The 14,552-nt window shown below is 40.0% G+C and overlaps 1 protein-coding gene across 2 annotated transcripts; it reads right to left on the bottom strand.

Annotated features, from left to right (window-relative positions):
* Positions 1-7,539: 7,539 nt before the first annotated feature.
* Positions 7,540-11,284, bottom strand: prl (prolactin). Of its 2 annotated transcripts, XM_085270136.1 has the most exons (5): positions 11,153-11,284; positions 10,036-10,148; positions 9,573-9,680; positions 8,652-8,834; positions 7,540-8,536 (listed from the first exon to the last, which is right to left on the bottom strand). In XM_085270136.1, exons 1-5 carry the CDS (start codon positions 11,193-11,195, stop codon positions 8,345-8,347), a joined length of 639 nt encoding a protein of 212 aa, XP_085126262.1. In that variant the 5' UTR covers positions 11,196-11,284; the 3' UTR covers positions 7,540-8,344. The 2 variants fall into 2 exon arrangements, with proteins under 2 accessions (XP_085126262.1, XP_085126261.1); XM_085270135.1 differs by lacking the exon at positions 11,153-11,284 and having other exon boundaries at positions 10,036-10,302.
* Between the last annotated feature and the right edge of the window lie 3,268 nt (positions 11,285-14,552).

Raw genomic sequence — 14,552 nt, 5'->3', positions numbered from 1 at the left:
ACATGTTAGCATACTGAGAACCTATTTCTCATATGGACACATTACACTTTTACGTTTCCTCACCTCATACATCATCTAATACAATGCTAATATTTTGTGAAGCAATGATGAATTTATTTCTTTATTCTATATAACTAGAAAAACATTAGAAAATCCAAGGAGCTGGTGGTAGACTTCCACAGGCACAAACATCCTCAACTGCAACCGCTTAACATCCAAGGTATCGACATCGAGGCTGTGAACAGCTACAGGTACTTCATTGTTCATCTGAACAATAAACTGGACTGGACTCACAATTCAGGCACCCTCTACAGGAAAGGGCAGAGCAGGCTGTACCTGCTGCGGAGACTCAGGTCTTTCGGAGTGAAGGGCCCACTCCTGAAGACCTTCTATGACTCTGTGGTGGCCTCAGCCATCTTTTACGGTGTGGTCTGCTGGGGTGGCAGCCTCTCTGCCGGGGATAGGAAGAGACTGAACAGGCGGATCAGAAGGGCCAGCTCTGTTCTAGGTTGCCCTCTGGACCCAGTGGAGGTGGTGAGTGACAGGAGAATGGTGGCTAAGCTGTCAATACCTGTTGGACAACATCTCCCACCCCATGCAGCAGACTGTGACAGCACTGAGCAGCTCCTTCAGTGGCTGCAGCACCCACGGTGTGGGACGGAGAGATTTCACAGGTCTTTCCTTCCTACTGCTGTCAGACTCCACAACATGGTCTCTGCAGATGACCACACACACACACACACACACACACACACACACACACACACACACACACACACACACACACATCCAATGCACAATGGTAACTTTCACCCTGTTTCACCCTGTGCAATATTACCAAGAGCAATTTTCTAACATAACAAAGTATTTTAATCTATTTTGTATAGTATGTTATTCTATTTTATCTTATTCTATTCTATTAGGTTTCTTTGTACTCTCTGCCATGACCAAAACATTTCTCACATGTGGAACTAATAAAGGTTTATCTTATCTTATCTTAAATAAAGCTATTGTCTCCAGCAAGATAGGCAGAGTTTCTAAAACTGTGTGTCTCTGTTTCCTGACCCTTTGACTGTGAGGTCTTAATGCATTATAATATAATATTATATATTATTATTAATTAATATAACTGCTGCAAATGTTTAAGGTTGGGTTCACCTTTATATTTTGTTTAATCTAAAATAATGCATCATATTTTATAACGTCACATATATGTAATCTGGCTGTCCTATGAGGCAGCCTCTGTTTCTACCTGTTCAGGTAAAGTAGAATCACTGCGGCTATCACCACCTAAAAGATGATATGTGTGTCCTCATAAGGATAAAGAACTGCGTTGGTGTGTGGGACTACACCCTATATGTTTACAATGTTAAATGATAATTATGAGACAATGCAGTTCAGGTCATTTTACAGAGAAACGTGAAAGTAATATAACAAGTAATGTAATGAATTACTTTCTCCTGGGAGTAATTACTGCATCACTTTTAAGAAAGCAGTTCTGTGTAATATGTGTAGTACATGACTTTTTTGAGTAATGACCAACACTGATCACATAAATGCATAAATGTAATGTTTTTGCTGCTTAGCGATAGTGGTGACTCTCAAAGCTGAGCCAATGAGAGCCCAGTGAGAAATCACAAGGATCAATTAGGAATGAAATCAATAAATGATATAAATAATGGAATCAGAATCGCTAAACTTTTTTATTAATCCATGATCCCTTTGAGTTGCTTGGGTTTTCCTTTGATACTTCAAGAAGACGAGATCAAAATTCAAACTTCTCCAAACATTACCGAACACAGTGGGACTTTTTCTCAATGAGCGCATCCTGTAAAAGTGGTTATGTTGTGATATGGAGTGCTATGCCTATCTACTCATGATATTTCTACCCCGGCAACCCAATTTTCAGACGAATGTCAGTTTTTTTTTTACTCATGTAGGCTAAAAAGATACATATTAACTCAGTCATAGTGCTAATTGTTACAGTTAAACAGGTTCTTCTGAAGCTCCCAGGTGTGCAAGTCAATGGACAAAGTATAGGATCACCATTTTTCCATGTTTCCTTTTCCCATCATGCTGTGCCTCAGAGAGATGTGCTTCTTTTCACTGTGAACTTCTGGGACGGCTGCCTCACTTAGCACCTCCTGCCTCAGAGCTAAAAATAGAGCAGACTGCAGACTGGAGCTCAAACTGAACACCAACTCTGGAATCAGGACAGATACATGAAAGCATAAACACAGCAGCTGAGGAAGAAGGATGCGTGGGTGCATGTTATGTGCAGATATGCTTCCCTTATCTATCCAAGCCTAGGTTTGTGAGGAGGACATTTGTTAAACTCTAGCAGACAGTGCTTCTTGTCTGTCCTTCATATATACTAGAGAGTTCTCTCCTGAAATGTACAGCCATTACTCACCGGTCTTAAAAAAGTGCTGCTGTGTTGCTTTTAGATTAAGAAAATCAACTTTCTAGAATATTCAAAGGCGGTTCTTTTACAACAGAATTTATTTGTTCCTCAAATGAAAAACTAAAGGTTGAAAAGCACTAAAATGGCAGTTACCTGAGGCAGCAATTATTAAAAGATCATTAAAAACTTTTAAAAACACAGTTTCAGCGCAATGTAAACCTGAACTGAAATATTTCATTTATTTCAATTTTTCTCCTGGACTTTGGACAGGAAAGGAAGTTTAATGAGATTGGCCTAAAATTTGAAAGAACTGTTGCATCAAGATTTGTTTTTTTCCGTGTCCAATAGTGTCAAAGACTTCTTTAAAAAGACAAGTGGGGATAATACTGAGGTGACACATAGAGGGCAGATATTCTAAATCCTGATGAGATTCTTTATTCCTCTTCAGCTCCCAAATAACTTGCCGCTACTTTAATTCCCAAAAATGAATAGTTAATGCACGTAGCAGTAAGTAATGGATGAAATGAGGTGGACATGACTTTTGGCAGTTTAAACTGCAGGCAGACCATTCGCAGTCATATTCAAAGCTATGGGAAATTTATAATCACCAATTGATGCTACTTTCTAAAAATTTAATTTTTAGATAATTTTTTTAAGGGTTACTATAGGGATGTCAGTTTTTCTCATCAAACCTTTACAGAAATGTTACTTCAGGGTCACAATTTGTTTCTCTGTTAAAATAAAATAAGATCTTAGTTAAACAATGAGACCTGGAACCATCAGTTTGACTGTCTTTGCTTTTAAACCAATTATATAGAATTTCAAATGCTCTGAAAGGAGGGATCTCCTGTTTTTTCCAAGAACAGGCCTTTTTCAATCCCTATATATGAATAATGAGTTATAACCACTTATATCATTATGCTACATATAATAATCATCTCCACACAAAAACACACAAAACATTGTTCTCTCAGTTGGCAGCTGTACATGGAGTTTAAAATAAAGCAGGTCTGTGCATTTTTATCCAAAAGCCTAAAAGCAAAGAGGTGAACCAATTTTTTTTTCAAGTTTAAAAATATTGCTGCCAGTTTGCCAATGGCTCAGTCACATTAGAGTGAACATAGAACTGCAGCTTTTTGTGATTAGGAAACATCGATGGCTGCTCAGAAATTGCACTCAATGTTTGATGACCAATTGCAAGTAGTTGCAATCAGCACGAGTGCGTGCACTGATAAGAGTGATTCATCAGGTGCACCTCTCTTTGCAGTGTGGGGCTCAACGGCTGTATTCTACTTATGCTCCAAAATAAAAACAAGGTTGTTGAGCGCCCTCTGCAGTTGTCCAGAAATAGTGACATTGTTACTCTGCAGTAACTATGTCACTATTTGTGGAAGAATTTCTCTCTTTCTCTTTAAAAAGTGTGAGATTCTCGCTCTACTCTGAACGTGAGTTAATATGAGGACAAATTTGATGCATCTATAACTAATATATTGTTAACAAGAAGTTTTGCACGAATCTTATTAGAAAGTATATCTTTCAACTGGAACATTTTAAGGACGATTTGTAATGGTGGGAAGGGTTCTTTCTTTTTTTTTAAATTTGATGACTTTGGATGGAATGAGCCGTATACAGTCCCAGTCCACCACCAATGCATTTGTGTCACTGACAATGCTTCTGTAGTCCTATTCAATTCAGTTTCATTTGTACATCGCCAAATCACAACAGTCACATCAAGGTTTTATTGTAAGGAAGAGACCCTACAATAATACAGGGAAAGACCCAACAATCAAGCAACACCAATCAAGCACATGGCGACAGTGGGAAGGGAAAAACTCCAGCAGAACCAGGCTCAGGGAGAAGCAGCCATCTGCTGCTACCAGTCGGAGTAAAGGAAGGAACATAGGACAAAATACACACTGTGGAAGAGAGCCTATGATTAATAATTAAAAATTAAGGCCAGCACATTAATTAATGATTAAATGCAAAATGGAGTAGAAACACAGTGCATCAAGCCCCAAGCAGCCTAGACCTATTGCAGGGTAACTAAGGAAGGATTCAGGGTCACCTCCTCCAGCCCTAACTATATGCTATATCAAAAAGCTTTGAGTTTAAAGTCTTAAGCCTAATCACAAAAGTTGTCTCCCATATCCAAATTGGGAGATGTTTCCACGGAAGAGAGCCCTGAAAACTGAAGGCTGTGCTTTCTATTCAATATCATAGGGAAACGCAAATTACTCTATTGGGGTGATACACTACTCTAAGGTATTTAAGATAAGATAAGGCCTGATTATTCAAGACATTGTATGTGACTAGAAGGATTTTAAATTCAATTTAGGACTCAGCAGGGGGGCAATGAAGCAAAGCGAATATGGGTGAAATATGCATGCTCTTTCCCCATCAGTACTTTTAGGACATCTTTATAATAATCAATTACAGTAGGCCAGTAGAAGTAATAAATATATGAACTAGTTTTTCAGCATTACTCTGAGACATAGAGATATTATTTAGAGATATTGTGCAAATGCAAGAAAGCAGTCCTACACATGTGTTTAACCCCTTCACCCATAGTTTGCTGCTTTATAAGAAAGCCCTCCGCAAAGCCAGAACATCTTACTATTCATCACTGATTGAAGAAAATAAGAACAACCCCAGGTTTCTCTTCAGCACTGTAGCCAGGCTGACAAAAAGTCAGAGCTCTGTTGAGCCAACAATCCCTTTAACGTTAACTAGTAATGACTTCATGAACTTCTTCACAAATAAAATTTTTATCATTAGAGAAAAAATTACCAGTAATCACCCCACAGATGTAATATTATCTACAGCTACTCTTAGTACCATTGATGTTAAGTTAGACTCTTTTTCTCCAATTGATCTTTCTGAGTTAACTTCAATAATTACTTCCTCCAAACCATCAACGTGTCTTTTAGACCCCATTCCTACAAAACTGCTCAAAGAAGTCCTGCCATTAATTAATTCTTCGATCTTAAATATGATCAACCTATCTCTAATGATCGGCTATGTACCACAGGCCTTCAAGCTGGCTGTAGTTAAACCTTTACTCAAAAAGCCATCTCTAGACCCAGCAGTCTTAGCTAATTATAGGCCAATCTCCAACCTTCCTTTCATATCAAAAATCCTTGAAAGAGTAGTTGTCAAACAGCTAACAGATCATCTGCAGAGGAATGGTTTATTTGAAGAGTTTCAGTCAGGTTTCAGAGCTCAGCACAGCACAGAAACCGCTTTAGTGAAGGTTACAAATGATCTTCTTATGACCTCTGACAGTGGACTCATCTCTGTGCTTGTCCTGCTAGACCTCAGTGCAGCGTTCGATACTGTCGACCACAATATCCTATTAGAGCGATTAGAACATGCTGTAGGTATTACAGGTACTGCACTGCAGTGGTTTGTATCATATCTATCTAATAGACTCCAGTTTGTGCATGTAAATGGAGAGTCCTCTTCACACACTGAGGTTAATTATGGAGTTCCACAGGGTTCAGTGCTAGGACCAATTCTGTTTACATTATACATGCTTCCCTTTGGCAGCATCATTAGAAGACATAGCATACATTTTCACTGCTATGCAGATGACACCCAGCTCTATCTGTCCATGAAGCCAGATAACACACACCAATTAGTTAAACTGCAGGAATGTCTTAAGACATAAAGAGCTGGATGGCCGCTAACTTTCTGCTTCTTAATTCAGATCAAACTGAGGTTATTGTACTCGGCCCTGAAAATCTTAGAAATATGGTATCTAACCAGATTCTTACTCTGGATGGCATTACCTTGGCCTCCAGTAACACTGTGAGGAACCTTGGAGTCATTTTTGACCAGGACATGTCCTTCAACGCACATATTAAACAAATATGTAAGACTGCGTTCTTCCATTTGAACAACATCTCTAAAATTAGAAATATCCTGTCTCAGAGTGACGCTGAAAAACTAGTTCATGCATTTATTACTTCCAGGCTGGACGACTGTAATTCATTATTATCAGGATGTCCAAAAAACTCCCTGAAAAGCCTTCAGTTAATCCAAAATGCTGCAGCAAGAGTCCTGACAGGGACTAGAAAGAGAGAGCAGATTTCTCCTGTTTTGGCTTCCCTTCATTGGCTTCCTGTTAAGTCCAGAATTGAATTCAAAATCCTGCTCCTCACATACAAGGTCTTAAATAATCAGGCCCCATCTTATCTTAATGACCTTGTAGTACCATATCACCCTATTAGAGCACTTCGCTCTCGCTCTGCAGGCCTACTTGTTGTTCCTAGAGTATTTAAAAGTAGAATGGGAGGGAGAGCCTTCAGTTTTCAGGCCCCTCTTCTGTGGAACCAGCTTCCAGTTTGGATTCGGGAGACAGACACTATCTCTACTTTCAAGATTAGGCTTCAAACTTTCCTTTTTGCTAAAGCATATAGTTAGGGCTGGACCAGGTGACCCTGAATCCTCCCTTAGTTATGCTGCAATAGACGTAGGCTGCCGGGGATTCCCATGATGCATTGAGTTTTTCCTTTCCAGTCACCTTTCTCACTCACTATGTGTTCACAGACCTCTCTGCATTGAATCATATCTGTTATTCATCTCTGTCTCTCTTCCACAGCATGTCTTTATCCTGTCTTCCTTCTCTCACCCCAACCGGTCGCAGCAGATGGCCCCGCCCCTCCCTGAGCCTGGTTCTGCCGGAGGTTTCTTCCTGTTAAAAGGGAGTTTTCCTTCCCGCTGTCGCCAAAGTGCTTGCTCATAGGGGGTCATATGATTGTTGGGTTTTTCTCTTATGAAGCGCCTTGAGGCGACTTTTGTTGTGATTTGGCGCTATATAAATAAAATTGAATTAAATTGAATAGTGCTAACTACAGTGGACAGCTATTCAAAGGCTGTTTTCTTGTATTTGTGTCAGTGTTGATGGTATACTTCCACTAGTTTAACTAACTGGTGTGTGTCATCTGGCTTCATGGATAGATAAAGCTGGGTATCATCTGCATAGAATGAAAATGCTGTGCCTTTTGATAATACTACCTAAGGAAAACAGAACAGAACCCCGGTGGAACTCCACTGATTATATAGTGAGATCAATGAGCTCAGGCTGTTACATGCACGCTACTGATTTCCATTAAAACAAAAAATAAGTGACAACATTCTACTGTGCAAGAAAAACTTTAATGAAATACAGATTTAAAAGAAACAGTTCAGTTAAAAGGCACTAAGGCAACAATGCTTTTTAAAAGATGTCATTTAATCTAAAGTGCAAATGCTGCAGTTAATTAAGCATTAGTTAGGAAGAAAACATTCTCCACTCATTTTCTCCTTTAGTAGTATGACTTTGTGGGGATACTGCTTTAACACAACAAAAGGATGAGGAGGAGTCACAGGTTGACACACCGATTTGCTTCCATTCGTGACCACTGTCTGGTCACTTCATAATGCCAGGCCAGCTGGAAATCAAAATGGAAAGGTGCTCCATCAAGAAAGACAATGACACATTACTAAGGTCGGACAACAGTCTGCAGCTCCCCTTCCTATACTTTAAATCTGTTAACCTTTAAGGCTACTATTTAACAATCCTCCATAGTGTAAAGGTTTACACGTGTGCATAAACAAGCAAAAGATCTCCTGGCATAATCCCAGGAGGAGACACAAACTTCTTTGGGGTTGCATCAGGAAGGCCATCCAGCATAAAACACAATTAAACAAGGGGAGCGATCCACTGTGGTAACCCCTTGAGAATAAGGCAACAGCTGAAAGCAGCTTTAATTTATACATACACACTGAGAAATGGAGCAAGAAGGTCAATTTTTATGTGTTTTTGTAACTTATAACTCCTCTTTATCCTCGTGTTGCAAAACTAATCAGCAGGTAGGAATATAGTACCATGTATAATTCTATAGGCAGTACAAGCTTTCAGAACAATCTCCCCACAGAGTCAGGCTGGACACCCACTCTTCAGCACATCTCTGGTTGCATCTTTGCTGCCCGGCAGCGTAGGACTTTCAGGAAGCTGTCAATCTTGTGAGAGTCCCGACGGAGGCAGGACAGCAGAAAGTTGAAGTTGATCAACTTGGTAATCTTGTCCTGGCCGAGGCTGGTGCCTCCTCGGTAGGGCAGTGAAGTGATGGCCTGAGCAGATGAACCCATCTGGACACAAACAGGCCGGGAAAAATCATTTTAATGATACATTTTGTATTTGCACTGTAAATGAAAATAACTTTTTATTTTCCCCCCAAAGCTCCTGCAGCCATCTCTTACACACCTTGCTAGATAGTACATCCAGGCCATCCTTGAGACTTTTGGAGTACTGCTGCATCTCCTGGATCTTGTTGAATATGGTGCTTTGTGCTGGGTGAGGCAGGGCACTAGCGGAGGAGGACAGGAGTACGAGAGGGTCCGACCAGGCTTGGAGGAGGGAGCGAGCCAGGGACATCAAATCTGACTCCTGGACAAGAAATAAATAGAAACAATACCACAAGAAGGTGAAGATGTTTGTGGGAAAACAGAAGCAGTATGCAGATTTGTGTCAGTCAGATACAGATTTCTTACTTTTGTCTAACTAAAGTTAAAAGGGGGGCAGGGGACTTCCCATGATGCACTCAGTGTTTCCTCTTTTCAGTGTCTGTGTGTTTACACACCACTCTGCATTTGATCATTAGCGATTATAAAACTCAGGCTCTCTTCCACAGTGTCTCTTTTGGCCTGTTTACCTCCGATTACCCTAAATCGATCACAGCTGAATCCGAGGCTGGTTCTGCGAAAGGAAGTTCTGTAAAAAGGAAGTTTTTCCTTCGCACCGTCACCAAGGGGGTCATCTGATTGTTGTGGTTTTTTCTCTCTAGTCTTTACCCTACAATATAAAGCACCTAAAGGCAACTTGTTGTGACTTTGCTCCATCTAAATAAAACAGATATCATTGAATTGTGTTGAAAATGCCCCTTTTTTTCTCATTAGCTTTTGTAGACAGTCAAATCCACACAGTCATTCTCAAAGTACTCTTTAAATGACTTACTGCTTAAAGGGGTCTCTGGAATATAATGTATTTCGCATGAGCTTGCAAGGTTGACATTCAATTTGATGTATAAGAGACAGTGGGGAAGGTGTTAAATACAAAACTGAATAATATGTGGTTAAAGCACATGGAAGCAAACAATAATGTCAATACTGGAGTAAAAGCACTTACCGATACTTGAAGTGCTTGGTCCTTGTCAATGGGCGTCTGTAGAGAGGAGGTGTGGCACATTGCGGGACGCGGCATGATCACCCTGCCTATAGGAGGGAAGTGAGAGTCCTGGGAGGGACAGAAGTTGAGCGTTAGTCTCTTTAAAAAAAGAAAACGAACAGATTTTTCTCTGTGATGGAACGTAAGGATGCAGAATGCTTTAATTCAACAGAAAGGCTTTCAATCCCCACTTTTCAGGACATTAAATGAATATTGTCCTGCTCGAATAGATCAGTTAAAATTGTTTGCTGTAATTCAGTGCATAGTTCCTGAAGATGAGGCAGCTTCAAGCAGACCCACTGCACTGCATGTCAAGCTAATAAGGAAGCATCGGGTTTAAACAGGAAGTTTGTGTTTTTTATGTTTGGGGAGACTGTGACATTTCATTTACAGTGCAAACACACACACACAAACAGGTACAGACCAGCTCCTGGGTGAGCGTCGTGCTGAGCGAGTGCAGTTTGTCAGAGTGCTGAGAGGCTCGCTCGAGCAGTTCGTTGATGGGGACGGCTCTGCACATTGCCACCACACACAACACTGTGAAGCATGAAAAGATGAGCGGAGGCAGAGTTAGAGAAAGCAGCTGCAGGGCCACAGTTTGGTGTCCTTTTGGCTTTTTCCCTCTTTTTCTCTTACGTCTGCTTATCGGGGGGGCTGGGTGGAATGTGAGCATCATTCAACAGGTACAGCTGTCATTTGTTTTTCCTTATTTTTCTTTTATGTTTGAGTTAAAATTTCTGACCTGCATTTAATCTATAAAAGGTATACTTTATTTATAGAAACAAAATTTCTTGTTAATCATAAATATAAATATTACGCTGGGTCTGATAACTGATTTTCAATCTGGCTTTAGTCAATGCAAAAGTGCCATCATCAGTGCTGCCATTATAATTATTAGGTTAATTTAATTCAAAATGTTATGCACTGAAAAATACATTAAGAATACATTATTATGGCTTTCTAACTTCCAGTATAATAAATAAATAAATAAAAACAAATTAATAGCCAACTCTGGTGCAATCATTTTTAAACATAACTTTTTAAAATCCCCTTAAAAAAAACCAAAAAAAATATTTTTTTTTAATAATTACTACAATACGTTGAATAACAAGCAAGAACACTTAGTGAAAAAAGTATATTAGTGAATGAATGGTACGTGTCATATAATTTTATTGAAAGCTAATCTAAATTTGGTTTATATAGGGCAAAGAAATGATCAGACCACTGCAATAAACAATGTTAATAGGATGATATTTACGTTTAATATATGCGATACAGATGCATATATTGATGTTATGCAGTTTGGTTGTCAGTGCTGGTGAGCAAACTTGTAACAGTGTTGTTTCTAAATATAATCACGCTTACAAATTTGTATCTTGTTGGTACAAAACTGTAGAACCTCAGGTCTGAACATTTACATTTTCATAAACACAGATTTTAACTTCTAACATTTTCTTTTAAAGCAAATGATCCATTCTAAGCATCGTGGACTGTTCTGTACAAATCAGTTTTCAGAAGTAAAACGGCTACGCTGAGCTCACCTGTCATGAAGAGGTTGGTTCCACTGGTTCTTCTCTGAGCCATCTCTCTTCTTTTTCTGTCCGTTAGCCGTCGCTTCTTCTCCTCGTCGCTTTTTCTTCTTCTTGGTCCATCTTGCCTCCATTTTATAGTTCTTTGGCTCCAGTTGTTTGGTTATGCAGGAGCAGGGTGACTGTGTGCTAATTGTCAAGAACTTGCTGGAACCAGTTTATAATGAGAAACATGGTGGAGGGGCTTTGAATGGATGCAACAGGATGCAGTCACAGGTTGATAAGGTGTGCGTGTGTGTGTGTGTGTGTGTGTGTGTGTGTGTGTGTGTGTGTGTGTGTGTGTGTGTGTGGTGGGGTAAGGTGGAAAATGTTTGTTCCTGATTCTGATTGGGTGGATGAATAAAAATGCTCACATAAAGTTTTGTAAAAGCGCCGTGACACATGCAGGTTTGACGTAACCAACCAACAGGTTCTCCCACAGGACACGAAAACTCTAACACAACTCTAACACACCTGGATTACAACTGATCTTTTCAGTCCTTGAGCTTCTTCCATTTAAGCCATTAAACTTACAATTCTCATTAAATGATCTAGATGACATGACATAAGTCAAAGTAGAAATGAAAATCTTCAGTTTTAATAACCAGGATGAGCTGTGGGACCAAACAATTTGTAAGTTGACCGTTAATCTTCTTACAAATGTATTTTACAAATCACAAATATTTAGAAAAATATTAAAATATTGTTATAAATAAAATATGAGAATAATATTATGAATTCCTTAGTAATACGTACCAGTTTTAGCTGAAGAGACTCAGTAAGCACGTAAGATCTTAAATGTCATGCTATGTATTTGTTAATGATAAATATTGTTACATAATAAAAGTTTAATTACTGATCAGTGAGACCATCCTGATCATCAAGCATCAAATACTGCTGAGATGTGCACATGCTGTTGTTTATCATTTCTCTGTAGGCACCTGTTGCCAAAACTAAGAAACATCATATTTGAACTAAAATCACACTTTCAGTTATTAATGATTAGTGAAGAGTAAATAAAAGTGGTAACGATTAAAAAAATAACATCTTGAATCTTGTCAACTAAACATGTATCTTTGCATTACTATTGATGGTTATTATAAAGCATTACACAGTATACTTATGTACACCAGGTCATACTTGTGCCTATTTAGTATGCTTTTAACCTTTGAGTAGAGTTAGACCTTGCTCTTCTCACCCGCAAACTCATTTTGCAAAATACAGGCAGTGGAGGCATCTGCTGGACAAACACGGAAGTACACACACACACACACACATCCCCCATTCCTTTTCCAGGGTGTGTGTGTGTGTTTGGGGGGGGGGGGGGGGGGGGGTTTACTGGGCTAACTGGTGGCGCTGTCACTTGGTGTTCGCTCGCTCTGTGGTAGAGTATCACTTCCTGTTCCTGCTCAAACACAGTGGTGTTTCTGAGTAGCTTATTTGCTTAGCGATTTAATTAACAACTTTTAAATACATTCTTCTTTCATAGTATAATCTTCACGTGCTTCCTCCGAAGCACACTTTCTGTGTACTCACTACCTAATTTATAGCCAAAGTATTCACTCACTGTCTCTGTACTGTCTCGCTAGCTTAGCTTAGCTCGTAGCCGACTCATTAGCACCATGGCTACTTCACCTGTCCCTCCTGCACTTTCTTGCTCATTGTGTCAGATGTTTAGTTACTCCTCGGCCTCCTTTAGCAGTAATGATATCTGTAACAAATGTAGCATATTTGCAGCGCTGGAGGCCAGGATTACTGAATTGGAGACTCGGCTTCGCACCCTTCATTCACCCGTAGCTAGCCAGGCCCCTGTAGCTGGTGCAGCCGAAAATAGCGTAGGCCCCGCTAGCTGTTCCCCGGCAGACCCCAAGCAGCTGGGGAATCAGGGCGGCTGGGTCACGGTGAGGAGGAAGCATAGTCCTAAACAGAAGCCCCAGGTACACCACCAACCCGTTCATGTGTCTAACCGTTTTTCCCCACTCGGCGACACACCCGCCGGGGGTCAAACTCTGGTAATTGGCGATTCTGTTCTCAGACATGTGAAGCTAGAGACACCGGCAACCATAGTCAATTGTCTTCCAGGGGCCAGAGCAGGCGACATTGAAGGAAATTTAAAACTGCTGGCTAAGGGTAAACGTAAATTCAGTAAAATCATAATTCACGTCGGCAGTAATGACACCCGGTTACGCCAATCGGAGGTCACTAAAATCAATATTGAATCGGTGTGCAACTTTGCCAAAACAATGTCGGACTCTGTAGTTTTCTCTGGTCCCCTCCCCAATCAGACCAGGAGTGACATGTTTAGCCGCATGTTCTCCTTAAATTGCTGGCTGTCTGAGTGGTGTCCCAGAAACGATGTGGGCTTCATAGATAATTGGCAAACCTTCTGGAGGAAACCTGGTCTTGTTAGGAGAGACGGCATCCATCCCACTTTGGATGGAGCAGCTCTCATTTCTAGAAATATGGACAAATTTATTAAACCCCCCAAAATATGACTATCCAGAGTTGGGACCAGGAAGCAGAGTTGCAGTCTTACACGCTTCTCTGCAGCTTCTCTCCTCCTGCTACCCCCCCAAAAACCCATCTCCATAGAGACTGTGTCAGCTTCCAAAAAGACAAAAAACAAACTAAAAACCAGCAACAAACAACTTAAACATAAACAATCACAAAGAAAGAACAATACAGTATCCACCTCTGAACCAAAGAGTAAAACAGTGAAATGTGGATTATTAAATATTAGGTCTCTCTCCTCCAAGTCTCTGTTAGTACATGACTTAATAATTGATCAACAAATTGATTTACTCTGCCTTACAGAAACCTGGTTGCAGCAGGATGATTATGTTAGTTTAAATGAATCAACACCCCCGAGCCATTCTAACTACCAGAAATCTCGAAGCACAGGCCGAGGGGGCGGTGTGGCAGCAATTTTTCACACCAGCCTATTAATTAATGAAAGACCAAGACAGACTTTTAATTCATTTGAAAGCCTGATGCTTAACATTGTCCACCCCAGCTGTGAAACTCAGAAACCAGTCTTACTTGTTATCATCTATCGTCCACCTGGGCCTTACACAGAGTTTCTGTCTGATTTCTCAGACTTTATATCTAATTTAGTTCTGAGCTCAGATAAAATAATTATTGTGGGTGATTTTAACATCCATGTAGATGCTAAAAATGACAGCCTCAACATGGCATTTAATCTGTTATTAGACTCAATTGGTTTCTCTCAAAATGTAAAAGAACCCACCCACCACTTTAATCACACTCTAGATCTTGTTTTAACATATGGCATAGAAACTGAACATTTAACAGTGTTTCCTGAAAACCCTCTCCTGTCTGATCATTTCCTGATAACATTTACTTTTACAATAAT

Source organism: Mchenga conophoros, linkage group LG4, assembly GCF_057382185.1.
Source record: "Mchenga conophoros isolate Kocher_MC1m ecotype Shallow Benthic linkage group LG4, M_conophoros_male_GT1.1, whole genome shotgun sequence".
In the NCBI taxonomy this organism is placed as follows: domain Eukaryota; kingdom Metazoa; phylum Chordata; class Actinopteri; order Cichliformes; family Cichlidae; genus Mchenga; species Mchenga conophoros.
The sequence above is the reverse complement of the archived record's forward strand: the minus strand, read 5'-3'. Positions and strand labels throughout refer to the sequence as shown.

What these genes read in the sequence shown, in the direction of transcription:
- prl (XM_085270135.1), bottom strand. Translation starts at nt 10,287, where the DNA reads ATGATGCTCACATTCCACCCAGCCCCCCCGATAAGCAGACGTAAGAGA. An exon ending in ACCAAGCACTTCAAGTATCG is followed by an intron (nt 8,835 to 9,572) that starts GTAAGTGCTTTT and finishes TTTCTTGTCCAG; the next exon opens with GAGTCAGATTTGATGTCCCT. An exon ending in TGGATGTACTATCTAGCAAG is followed by an intron (nt 8,537 to 8,651) that starts GTGTGTAAGAGA and finishes GTTTGTGTCCAG; the next exon opens with ATGGGTTCATCTGCTCAGGC.